The following is a 12075-nucleotide window of genomic DNA, read 5'->3' as shown; positions in this document are numbered from 1 at the left end:
TTAGATGTTTATAAAACTGAAGCGGGTACAGCGTGTGTTAGATAAACTTGCCTTTGGGCCACAAGTCATTTCAACTGCATCCAAAAAGTGCAACTGGCCCAAAGGACCTTTAAAAGGCTATCTCCCTGCTCCCACCATACAATGCCTGCTTTTTTGCCCACTTGCATAATCTGCAAGTCTAAACAAAACTGTGGTATTTACTCTCCCATAAATTCGCCCAGCTGGTCAATGAATTGACTTCAACTTTGTAGGTTGGAGACTTGAGTTGAGGGCCCACTCTACACCTTCCACGCGGTGGGTGGGGGATACAAAAGATTGGGGGGGGCGGGGAAGCGCCTCTCGCGTGGAGCAAAATCTTCGTCAAGCGGAAGCAGCAACCCTTTCAGCCAGTGGGGGCAGCCTAGCAGGAGAGCCGCTCTACCTGGAGCGGGCGGGCAGGTAGGCTGCGCCTCACTCGCGACGAGGACATGAGCGCATGACGCGCGGGAGGGGACAGTTCTCTGGCGGAGCCGCTGAGGGAAAGAAACCTCGCCGGGAAGGCGGAAGAAGGAACCTCGTCATTCCCGGGATTTTTGCGCTTTCCTTCCCCGCCTGAAGCCAGTTTGCAAGTCTCTCCTGGGGCAGGAAAGCTGCGTAGAGAAAGGCTGAGCGCGGTGAGGCTGCGCTGCGCCAGAAAGAAAAAGGCGCCTTCTTGGTTCCGCTCCCGGTGGTTGTGGGAGCGCAGGGCGCCCGCGAGGTGTGGTTGCGAGTGAGGCGGCGGCGGCAGGAAGGTGCTGTGGTCGTTGGTTGAGCCTTGGGAGAAAAGTGCCCGGGCGAAAAGCGGCACTTGAAGAGTCCGGGAGTTCCCATTTCTGAGAGGCGTCCAGTGCGCTCCAATATCTGGCTGCTCAGAAAGAAGTCCCCTTGTGAAGCCGCTGAGACTTACTCCCAGGTAAGTGGGCGCCGAGCTGGAATCGTGGAAGCGCAGCTTGAAGGCTGCGACCCTCATAAATGTAGGTGAGAGACGCGGGGGGTAGTTTTCTCTTGACTGCACGCAGCAAAGTTTCTGGCGAAGCTGGGCCTCCTTGTGTATAGGGAAAACAAGGGAAAGGGGTGGGGTAATGGTGTAACCGACTAGCTAGCCATTGTTTTCTTAGGTGGCTTGACGCTGATACCCGTTATGTGCGTGACTCCTGCTTCCTGTGCACACATATTTATGATTTTCTGTAAGATGGTGGAACTCTGAGTATAGCTAACGTTTTGCCCTCTGCTCGGGAAGCCTTAACTCTTAATCCTGTGTATGGTGCTAGCATTCTTCATGTAGTCAAAGGTACTCTGTTAATAGATTCACATGCCTTCGTTTTGGTTTAGAAGTCCAGTCAAAAACTGATTAAAAGGCTTGTTTTGTTTTGTTTTTTTAAATTATAATGATAGAAGAAGAAAAATATATCAGCTGTTTTCTTTAGAAGATTTAAGGACTTTAGAAGATGTTGGGTTTTTTTTTGTTTGTTTTTTTTTGCAGACTCTCAAAGCAGGAATTCAGTTTGCTTTTCCTTTTGTCAAGCACAGTATATGTGAAACCAGGAAATGAAAAGGAATCTTTTCACTCTTTTGATTTCTGAAACAGGGGAAAGGACCACAAATGTCTTCAAGGAATGCATCGTCAGAGCGCAGACCAGGACAACACAGTCGGTCAGTCCATTATGATGAAGTGAATGTGGATTATTCTTCAGAAGAAGATGCTGAAAGGGATTTTCAAGATGCTGGACACATACTTAACACAGATCCCTTGCCACCACCTCTTCCACTACAGCCACCCTTTGGCCCTGAATTTTATCCAAGTGACAGCGAAGAAACTGCTGGAGCCTCTGATCTTAAACCAGTGAGAAAATTCATTCCAGACTCGTGGAAAAACTTCTTCAAAGGGAAAAGAGACGGCCCTGAATGGAATAAGCCAGTAGCTGCGATTTCTGGGGGAGCTGAATGCTCTCCACCATCATCTCCAACACTTACTCCGGTGAAGCCAGGCAATACTTCAGTTCCAAGCTCATACCAGGATCCTTATGGAGGATCGGGGGGAACCTACAAATCACAGAAAGAAGCTGAAGCTATGCTTCCACAAGATCCCTACGGCTCCCTAGACAGGCACACACAAACTGTTCTAGCATACAGTGAGAAAGTAGAAGCCTTTAATTTGAGATACTCTTACATGAAATCTTGGGCCGGCTTGCTCAGGATCCTGGGAGTTGCCGAACTGCTGTTGGGTGCAGCTGTGTTTGCCTGTGTTACAGCTTACATTCACAAAGACAATGAGTGGTACAACTTGTATGGCTACTCTCAGCCACATGGGGCAAGCAGCATGTATGGATATGGAGGGGGAAGCAGCATGTATGGAGGCTATTACTACAGTGGGCCTAAAACCCCTTTCGTTCTTGTTCTTGCAGCACTTGTTTGGATAGTGACTGTTATAATTCTAGTACTTGGTATGTCCATGTATTACAGGACAATTCTTCTAGATTCCCACTGGTGGCCTTTAACCGAGTTTGGAATTAATGTTGCCTTGTTTATTTTGTATATGTCAGCTGCGATAGTCTATGTGAACGATGCTAACAGAGGAGGACTTTGCTACTACCCATTATTTAATACGCCAATGAACGCAATGTTTTGCCGTATAGAAGGGGGGCAGACAGCTGCAATTATCTTCTTGTTTGTAACAATGATAATCTATCTTGTTGGCGCAATCGTTTGCCTAAAACTATGGAGGCATGAAAGTGCACGGAAACAGCGAGAGCTTATGAAACAAGAGGTAAGTTCTGTAGAAAACAGTTGTTCCTACCATACATTTAGTTTGTAAAATAGTTACTGTCATTTATTCCCATTGCAGTACAAGGATGAAACTTCGATAACCAGGACTGAAATAAACTGCCTGCTTCTAATCTCAGTAACTATTGGAAAGCAAAGGAAACCATATTTCACTAATTCAGGGATTGTTAATAATAATAATAATAATAATAATAATAATAATAATAATTTTTATTTATACCACGCCCTCCCCAGCCAAGGCCAGGCTCAGAGCGGCTTACAAGCAACAATAAAAACAAGTTGAATTGATTGTTGAATTATGGCATGCCAAAAAAAGGAGGAAGGAAGGGGCAACATGAAACAGAGCACCCAGGCACAAGGCTTGTGCAGAATTTGGCTTAATCAGCTAAGATAAATACATCTGAACCAGCCCACTATGTAGATGTTATGTCTCCTTACTGTTGTACTTGCTTCTGTAACAGTTGCATCACTAAACTAAGGACCTGATTTGAGGCCTTTGAAGTTTTATAGATTATCTTAATATTAACTATGTGCAACTTTTTGCATATAATTCTGAAATGAACATTGTTTATGCAAGGATGAGCCTCACTTGGTAGAACATGAGACCCTTAATCTCAGGGTTGTAGGTTTAAGCCCCACAGGCAACAAGATTCCTGCATTGCAGGGGGTTGGACTAGATGACCCTCCCAACTCTACAATTCTGTGAGTCTATGAAGAATTTCGCCTAAACAGAATTGAGTTCAAGTAATATATACTTTGTTGAGGTTCTGTGTATGTGACAACATAATGTCAGTATAATAGGTGGAGTTTGCTTGTGAATGTACCTAATCAAAATACCTTCAGCAGTGTTAACTACACTGATACTACATTGTCTTGTGGAGACATATATCGGTGCTTTTGACCAGAGATTAAACTTTGCTGCCTTGCAACATTCCAGGATCTGAGAGCACCTCCTCCTCCCAAGTTTCTCTGCTTCCTACTTTCAAAGGAGAGTAAAAATATACCATTGCTGCTTCCGGATGGCCTAGCACCAAAAACAGACAGGGGAATCTTTTGGTCCTTTCCCCTTCCCTAATTCTGTCAGAAGGGGAAAGAAGGGCAGGACAGAGCTTCTTCTCCTTCATTTTTCCTGAAAATCCAGAATAGCTGGGACATTTTCAAAGAAAGATGAAGAGGAACTATATCAGCAGACACTACCAGTGAGGTTCCAAGGAAGGATAGAAACAGTATGCACCTCTTTCCACTGGTTGGATTTAGGGAGAAGCGCAATCTCTTTTTGCCTTTTTTTCCGCCCCAGATGCCTGCGTGTTAAGGCTTTTATTGTCTACATTTGCACACTTAATGATGATGTTTTTGGTTTTTTATTAGATGATAACGACGCAATCTTTTGCCCCAAAAAGGATGGTAAGAACAACACTTTTTTTTCTATATTCAAATGCTGAGTACTTTCAGGGCCTGAACTACTTTAGTTTCAACAAGAATTCGGATAAAATAGGTAAAGGTTGAGACACACTTGACAACAGGGGCCACCAGAGAGGCAACTATCATAATCCTCTCCTGTCAACATGGGGGTGAGGTGTATGTGATAGAATTGCACTCTTATTTCTGATCACTCTACTCCATGCTAAATTAGTGCTGTTTAAAGTGGATTTACTGACTGTTATTGACTGTTAATATCCATTTTACATAGTATGAAGATGGCAGTCCCAAAGTAGCAACAAACGCAAAGAACTTCAAGTCTGTGGAACTGAAACCTGAACTACTCAATGGCCATATACCTGCAGGACATATTCCTAAACCTATAGTGATGCCAGACTACTTAGCGTGAGTCTCTCTGCAACCTTCCTTTTGAAGCTTTCTCTTGGAGTGATAAATCCCAATGACCGACTACAGATGATCACATCTTGGCTTAATAATATATGAATGAATTGAGATGTGAGCCTTCTGCTCCTGCTTTCACAGCGTTAGCAAACAAACCAGGGAGTCTTCAGCTAGTCATAATTTCTCATTTCATCCAAACTAGGGAATTACATTTACTTGCTTTGGAACAAGTCAGGATATTAAACATTGGTTTGAAGTTGGTATGATAACATGGTTTGTTCTGAAGCCAGTAATCATCATTTTCCAGTTTGGATGAAACAGGAAACCATGAATAATGAGGGGCTTTTTGGTTTAACCAAATTAGATGGCTTAAATTAGGTGACTTTGTGTTTGGTGGAAAAAGGTTTGTTTCTATATTATTGCTGACTTTTAACCACCTAATTATATTTTCATATTAGAACTGTATCCGGAAATCAATGCCTTGTACAGCAGTGGTTCCATTCTGTTCTTGCAGATATTGATTTTGAGTGCATAGTTTTTAGCTATAAAGCATTTCAAATTACATCATGCAAAGGAGACTTCCCATATTGATTTCTGTTAATTAAAAAAAGTTCTCTTTGAACTTTTGAGTTTGAATCACTTAGTATCAAGTGCCAATAACAATTTTATTGTTGACATATTGCCAAGCCCAAACCTCTATTCTAAAGCAGAGTCTGCAATTAGCCTGCCATCCAGGTTATAACCAATGAAATTGTTTGGGAAACAGTCCAGGTGATTTGACTAAATAAACCAAGTTGTACTCTACAGAGGGTGGGAGGTAATCTAAGATTGTTGTAGTCTTTTCTAATTTAAGTCACAATTTTCATGTGGCAATACACTTTTACAAGGTTTTTTTGTCTTTTCAAAAATCCATAATGCATACATTTGAAGCTTACATAGATGGTTGATCCTGTAGGACTAATTATAGTTTCTTACAGGAAATACCCAGCAATTCGTTCAGATGAGGAAAGAGACCGATATAAAGCTGTGTTTAATGATCAGTTTTCTGAATATAAAGAGCTTTCTGCTGAGGTTCATGCAGTCTTAAAGAAATTTGATGAGCTAGATGCGTTGATGCAGAAGCTTCCTCAGCAGCCTGGAAACACTCTTGTAAGTACTTACCATAATCGAGCATGGATTTAAAAATTGCATTTATAAGCACTTTTGGCTGGAGTCACATGGCAACCTAGACATTGGATCACCACAATCCTTTACATTTAGCAAGCCAAAGACATTTTAGTTTGGTTGCTGCAGAAAATTGTTGCTTGAGATTGCAGCGAAAAGCACTTGGTAGTCAGTCATCTAGCTGTGAAATTATTACCGTATTTTTCGCCCTATAGGATGCACTTTTCCCCCTCCAAAAATGAAGGGGAAATCTGGGTGCGTCCTATGGGGTGAATGCAGGCTTTCGCTGAAGCCTGGAGAGTGAGAGGGGTCGGTGCGCACCGACCCCTCTCGCTCTCCAGGCTTCAGGCAGCTATCCGCAAGCCTTGGGAGCCCGCGGGAGTTCCCGCCGGGCTCCCACGGCTTGCGGAGAGCTGCCTGCATCCCGAAGCCTGGGGTGCACTGAGCTCAACGCGCCCCAGGCTTCAGGCTTCGCGCAGCTCTGCACAGGAGAGCTGTCTGCATCCCTGCGGACAGAAGCCTGTTCTGGGGTCGGGGGAAGCTTGGGCTTTCCCCCCCCTTTATTCCCCCCACCCAAAAAAAACTAGGTGCGCCCTATGGGGCGAAAAATACAGTAGATTACTAGTAACCACCACATGCTCCCTTTTGTCCCATTCCCTTCAAAACCAGAAGGACCACCAATTTTTGAACTGAAGTAGCAATATTCAGGATTAATATAGCTTAGTTGTTATAGGGTTTTGCTGTTGTTCAGCTCCCGCAGTTTCAACCTAGCAAAGCAGATGACCTCTCTAGGAATGGTATTCTGAACTTGTACTATGGTTACATAAAAAAATATTAGGACAGAAGAAAATTAATATGTTATTTGTGGATATAATAGACATGATATTTTGAAATGCTGTTTTTCCCCCTCTACAGGAACATGACAGAATTGCAAATGTTTTGCAACAGTATAGAAAGAAAAAGAATGTGAGTTCTCATATCTACTTATTTATGTAATTACTGATTGTTAATGTGCATAATGTTTTAACAGAGCAGTAACAAAAATACCCCTGCCCTGAGTTGTTTTACATAGTAATTTTTGGCACAAGGAAGGCAAAGGGCAGAGAGGTAGGGAATAAGAATGAAGGGGAGGGCCAACAGGAAGAACATGTGTCCTAGTTGCACGTACTTCAGCTTTGTTTGGGTTGGAGATGAGGACTTTGCTTAAAATTCTACACATAAAAGGTGGATTTTGAGAGAGAATTTGAGGAAGGGGCATCAGAAAAAGAGGGGATATCACTCAGTTCTAGCAGGCAGTTCCATTAATAAGGCTGAAAGTCATAAGTGGGTTTCCATTCAAATACTAGTTTCCATTCACAATGTGGTAACATGACCTTCCAGGATAAGAACTTGCCCTAGATTTAAGTTTTCATTATTCTGGCATTGGATTAAAAAAAAAAAATTCATTGCATGTATACATTTAAATGTATTACTTCCCGATCTCAAATGTTAAGGTTTGCTGACAAAATATAAAAGAAACCCAGCAAAACAAAATAACACTTCATGAGATTTATTGAAATTACCCTTTGTGACTTGACCCACCTACCTCTGCAGGTTTCCACAAAATAAATTACTGATCTGTTTATTCTCTGTATTGCAGGATCCCACATTTCTTGAGAAAAAAGAACGTTGTGAATATCTAAAGAAAAAGCTTTCTCACATAAAACAGAGAATTCAAGATTATGACAAAGTTATGAATTGGAATGCTTAGGGGGACTTTATTTGCAAGGTTTTAGTTCAGTGGTTTTTTTATATTTATTTATTGCCATAACTGTATAAACATTCTGCTGTGAAATGAATTTTTAAATCTTGTGAAATTTTATTACTGGGCTGACTGGCACATAATGCTAAACCATGGTTTACTGTTATTTGCACAAGCTGGAACAAGATTGAGCAAAGCCTTGGCTTTCTGTGCTCCCTTCCCCTCCCCTCATGCAGCTGAGAGGACTTTGGTTTCCAGCTAATCTGGGTTTGCCATTCAGAATCAGAGACTGTGGATTAAAACTATAATAAGTTTTTGAAACAAGCCATCTTCAAACCATTATGAAGCTGGCTTGTTTAACTAACCAGCATTTTAAACAAGTTTTTCATTTGCTATTAACAAGAAGTCTGGGTTAATGGAAATGACATGCTAGCATAGATTCCTTCTTTCAGCCCCATAGGACGAGAAGAGAAGAATGAGTGCTTAAACCCAAGGCTTTAGTCATACTTCGGGTTGCGAATGCAGTGGGTTACGCGTTTTCAGGTTACGGACGCGCCAAACCCAGAAGTACCAGAACAGGTTACTTCTGGGTTTCGGAGCTCGTGCAGAACCGCTAAATCACACTTTGTGCGTGTGCAGAAGCGCTGAATCACATCACACACAGATGCGGCGCTGCAGGTTGTGAACGCTGCGGGTTGCGAACGTGCCTCCCACATGGATCACGTTCGCAACCTGAGGTTCCACTGTACTTGGACTCCTTCCTTTTTCCCACATGGTTTAGCATTGTGTGTGAGACAGGCCGTTATCTTGAACAAATTTTAAGGTTTTACTTCATTTATGTAAATTTTGTACTTTATGTTCCTCCTCCTTGATCATATATAAATGCAATTTGAGTGTTTCCTTTTGCTGCTTGATTATTTTTTTGCTTTTAATTTGGATGTTGGCTTCTTGTAAATGTGAATCTGTTGTGTCTGAAAGTACGATTGTGATAATTAGGTTTATGTAACAGCCTGCCTGCTTGCTGGTGTGTGCACATAACACACACATTCCTAACTGCCCAACAAATTATCAGTACTGTCAGTAAGGCTGATTCCCTCTTTGAAAGACTGAAGAGTCACTTACTTCCCAAGTAAGTAATGCTCTTAAGGCTAAGAGTGCTGATTTCCCAGTTCTCTGTGAACATGGTTCCTAGTGAAGTGTTGGGAACTCTTATATTCAGCACCAAGTTCTAAGTAGAGAAATTTTCATTCCTTTATGTTGAGCACCATTTTTGTACAATGGGATTTGGAAACAGAAACCTGTTGCCCAAAGTTCTGCTCGCCAGGTTCCATTGTTTGAGCAGCTCCTCCTCCTTGCCCAGTTCTTTCTGTTGTTGTTACAATCCTTTGGGTCAGTTTCACAAACCAGTAAATACATTTTTTCCTATTTAAAAATACAGTGGTACCTCAGGTTACAGACACTTCAGGTTACAGACTCCGCTAACCCAGAAATAGTACCTCAGGTTAAGAACTTTGCTTCAGGATGAGAACAGAAATTGTGCTCCGGCGGCGCAGCGGCAGCGGGAGGCCCCATTAGCTGAAGTGGTGCTTCAGGTTAAGAACAGTTTCAGGTTAAGAATGGACCTCCAGAACGAATTAACTTCTTAACCCGAGGTACCACTGTACGTACTATTCTGTCTACTACCTTATTCAGAAACTTTCTCTGTAGCTCTTAATCACGGAACATTTAAATAACTGAAGCAGTCATTCAAAGGCCTACTTTTGCCTTGCAGCAAAATAATCAATTTGTATTAGTAAAGTTGATGGATCAAACCCCTGTCTAATTGTGCCACAACCTTCAAAAATTTATGAATGACTGCTGGGATACCTCAGTCGGTAGAGCATGAGACTCTTCATCTCAGGGTCATGGGTTTGACCCTGAGCATGGGCAAAAGATTCTTGCATTGCAGAGGGTTGGACTAGATGACTTTCGTGGTCCCTTCCAAATCTACAATTTTATGATGTTTAAATTCAGAAAGCACTGTTCTCTGCTATGTGCAGCTCCCAAGTTCTCTCACTCAAGGACAAAAATGAGTTTTATAGTGACGACTGCCCTTATGGACGTGATGCAAAATACAGTGGTACCTCGGGTTACATACGCTTCAGGTTACAGACTCCACTAACCCAGAAATATTACCTCGGGTTAAGAACTTTGCTTCAGGATGAGAACAGAAATCACGCGGCGGCAGCAGCGGGAGGCCCCGTTAGCTAATGTGGTGCTTCAGGTTAAGAACAGTTTCAGGTTAAGAACGGACCTCTGGAACGAATTAAGTACTTAACCCGAGGAACCACTGTATATGAAAGGAGGAAGCTGAAGAAGGGCACCTGCATACTGCCTAAAAAGCAGATGAACCTCAAAGGAAGCTAAAGAAAATAGTTTTATCTGAAAAAAGTACAGCAATTGAATGGCATGTCTAATGCATTTTGAGTGTACCATAACCTCTTGTTCAGACAATAGTCATTTCTTTTCCCCAAAATATTATATTGTTTGTGCTTAATTGTAGAAGGGGATTAGTTTCCTTACCTTTGGGAAAGGAGGTGGCTACAGCCTGATAAAAAGGTTTATAGTCAAACAAGCTAGGTATGACATAAAACGGGAGTGCTACTGCAAATGAAGCAATGTTTTCACTTTGAGGTTTGTTTTTTGGTTTGAAAATTGGTGCTGATATCTTTTTCTTGGTGAAATGTATCCTTGCCAAATATTTAGCACTGAACTGCTGACAGAACTAATAATCTCAGGTGGAATGGGAGGTTCATTTCAATCTTTCATTGCCCACACAACAGCTTACTATCCAATGTAACAGCAGATCCATATGTTGGAGTTTGTGTTCAGTGCATAAATTGCTGCTGCTGGATAAAGGTGACTATTTGTAAATAGAAACATCTGTTCCCACCTGAACAGGAGGGGGGAATCCTTCGGTAAACATTGTGTGCCTGTCTACACTGCGCCTTATGGCAAACATTTGCATGTTTTAAACATTAGTATTTATATACTCTATTATCCTGATCTTTAAAGAAAATTTCAGCTGTTGGCAATCAACTTCTAATCTTTTGTACTGAATTTACAAAATATTTTTCTAATAAAAATAAGAGGCACTGAAACCGTTTTCTTCTTTGCTGAAAGAATAACCTTGTTCAATCTTTATTCTGAAATATGTTTCTACATCCCATAAAATGTCTATATAGAAACATTATAACACACATTGCAGAGCTCATTGTGGTGTTAGCAAATTGTTTGACAGAAAACTATATTTTTATAAGTTTTCATTGTTATTTTTTAAATCTAGGTTTCAGTTTCCAACATCCAGAAAGAATCATGAAGTCATTTGTATCATGTTTCTTCTTATTTTATTATATGAACTTTATAAAATGTGAAATGTCAAAAATTAAGAACAACAAAGTGTCATATGCTGTATGCTAAATGTAGCATTTAAATACTTCTGTTCTTTGGTTTATATCAGGGGTCAGCAAACTTTTTCAGCAGGGGGCCAGTCCACTGTCCCTCAGACCTTGTGGGGGGCTGGACTATATTTTGGAGGGGGGGAAATGAACGAATTCCTATGCCCCAGAGATGCATTTTAAATAAAATCTACTCATGTAAAAACACGCTGATTCCCGGACCATCCGTGGGCTGGATTTAGAAGGCGATTGGGCTGGATCTGGCCCCCGGGCCCAAGGTTGCCTACCCATGGTCTATATTAATGATTTCGGCAGTGATAAGCTAATAAGATTGGATGTGGACTTTGGAAAAAAGTTAGAACAAAATTCATTAGTTTACTGAAATCCCAACCTTTTGGACTAGTGTACACATTGTGAATTTTGAGTATGTGCTGGGGGCACTAGTCACAGAATAGGCCATGAGAGGCATGGCATAACACAAAATGCCTGTATGGAGAGTGTGGCATAACACAAAATTAAGAAACAGCCACCATTGTAAGTATGCTTTATCCTGCTGATGGAAATGACAATATTGATTTCTCTCTCACATACCAATGCTGTTGCTGCCCATCATATACAGACTTATTTAAAGTTACAGGTTCTCCTGCAGTAGTTCCTTTTTTCTCACCTGAAGCCTTGCTGAGGGTCGTAGATCATTGCAGAAACTTGGGAGCAGCAGAGAAACTTGGGAACTGATAACCCTATCAGTGAAAAATTATTACTAAATTTCTATACCTCCCTTCATCCGAAGCTCAAGGGTCGTTTGCAATATAAAAACACAAAAATATTTAGCATAATAAACGAGCAAAAACAATAACCCACATACACAGTTTAAAAGGCCATAGATTGTATTTTAATTATTTATTACATTTCATATGTATAAAACATGAGAACAAATTATATACAATTGCTTGGTTTGGTATAAGCCCATTGTTATCTCAATCCATATACAGCCATAGCTGGCATACCACACGAAACTAGTAAGAGACATTCCTTGTTGCAGATGTTACTTTGGCCTCAAAAGATACGTCTCCAGGAATAGACCCAAACCATATGCCACCTCCTTTAGGG

The 12075-nt window shown here is 41.4% G+C and overlaps 1 protein-coding gene across 2 annotated transcripts; it reads left to right on the top strand.

The window, feature by feature from the left end:
* The first annotated feature begins 135 nt into the window (after positions 1–135).
* Positions 136–10668, top strand: MARVELD2 (MARVEL domain containing 2). 2 transcript variants are annotated; one of them, XR_013977780.1, is made up of 8 exons: positions 136–931; positions 1607–2785; positions 4171–4206; positions 4493–4626; positions 5601–5772; positions 6703–6753; positions 7427–8052; positions 8171–10668. XR_013977780.1 is itself a non-coding variant. In XM_080973786.1 (7 exons), the coding sequence occupies exons 2-7, from the start codon at positions 1622–1624 to the stop codon at positions 7535–7537; spliced, it is 1668 nt and encodes a 555-aa protein (XP_080829912.1). In that variant the 5' UTR covers positions 136–931; positions 1607–1621; the 3' UTR covers positions 7538–10668. The 2 variants fall into 2 exon arrangements, 1 of the variants encoding a protein (XP_080829912.1); XM_080973786.1 differs by having other exon boundaries at positions 7427–10668.
* The last annotated feature ends 1407 nt before the right edge of the window (positions 10669–12075 follow it).

This window comes from Podarcis pityusensis (assembly GCF_964106645.2).
Source record: "Podarcis pityusensis genome assembly, chromosome: 11".
Classification (NCBI taxonomy): Eukaryota; Metazoa; Chordata; class Lepidosauria; order Squamata; family Lacertidae; genus Podarcis; species Podarcis pityusensis.
Note: the sequence above shows the minus strand (reverse complement) of the source record. Positions and strands in the feature narration are given on the sequence as shown.

Coding starts and splice junctions, on each gene's coding strand:
- MARVELD2 (XM_080973786.1), top strand. CDS start 1,622: ATGTCTTCAAGGAATGCATCGTCAGAGCGCAGACCAGGACAACACAGT. Junction 4,207..4,492: donor CTTTTGCCCCAAAAAGGATG/GTAAGAACAACA, acceptor CATTTTACATAG/TATGAAGATGGCAGTCCCAA. Junction 4,627..5,600: donor GTGATGCCAGACTACTTAGC/GTGAGTCTCTCT, acceptor AGTTTCTTACAG/GAAATACCCAGCAATTCGTT.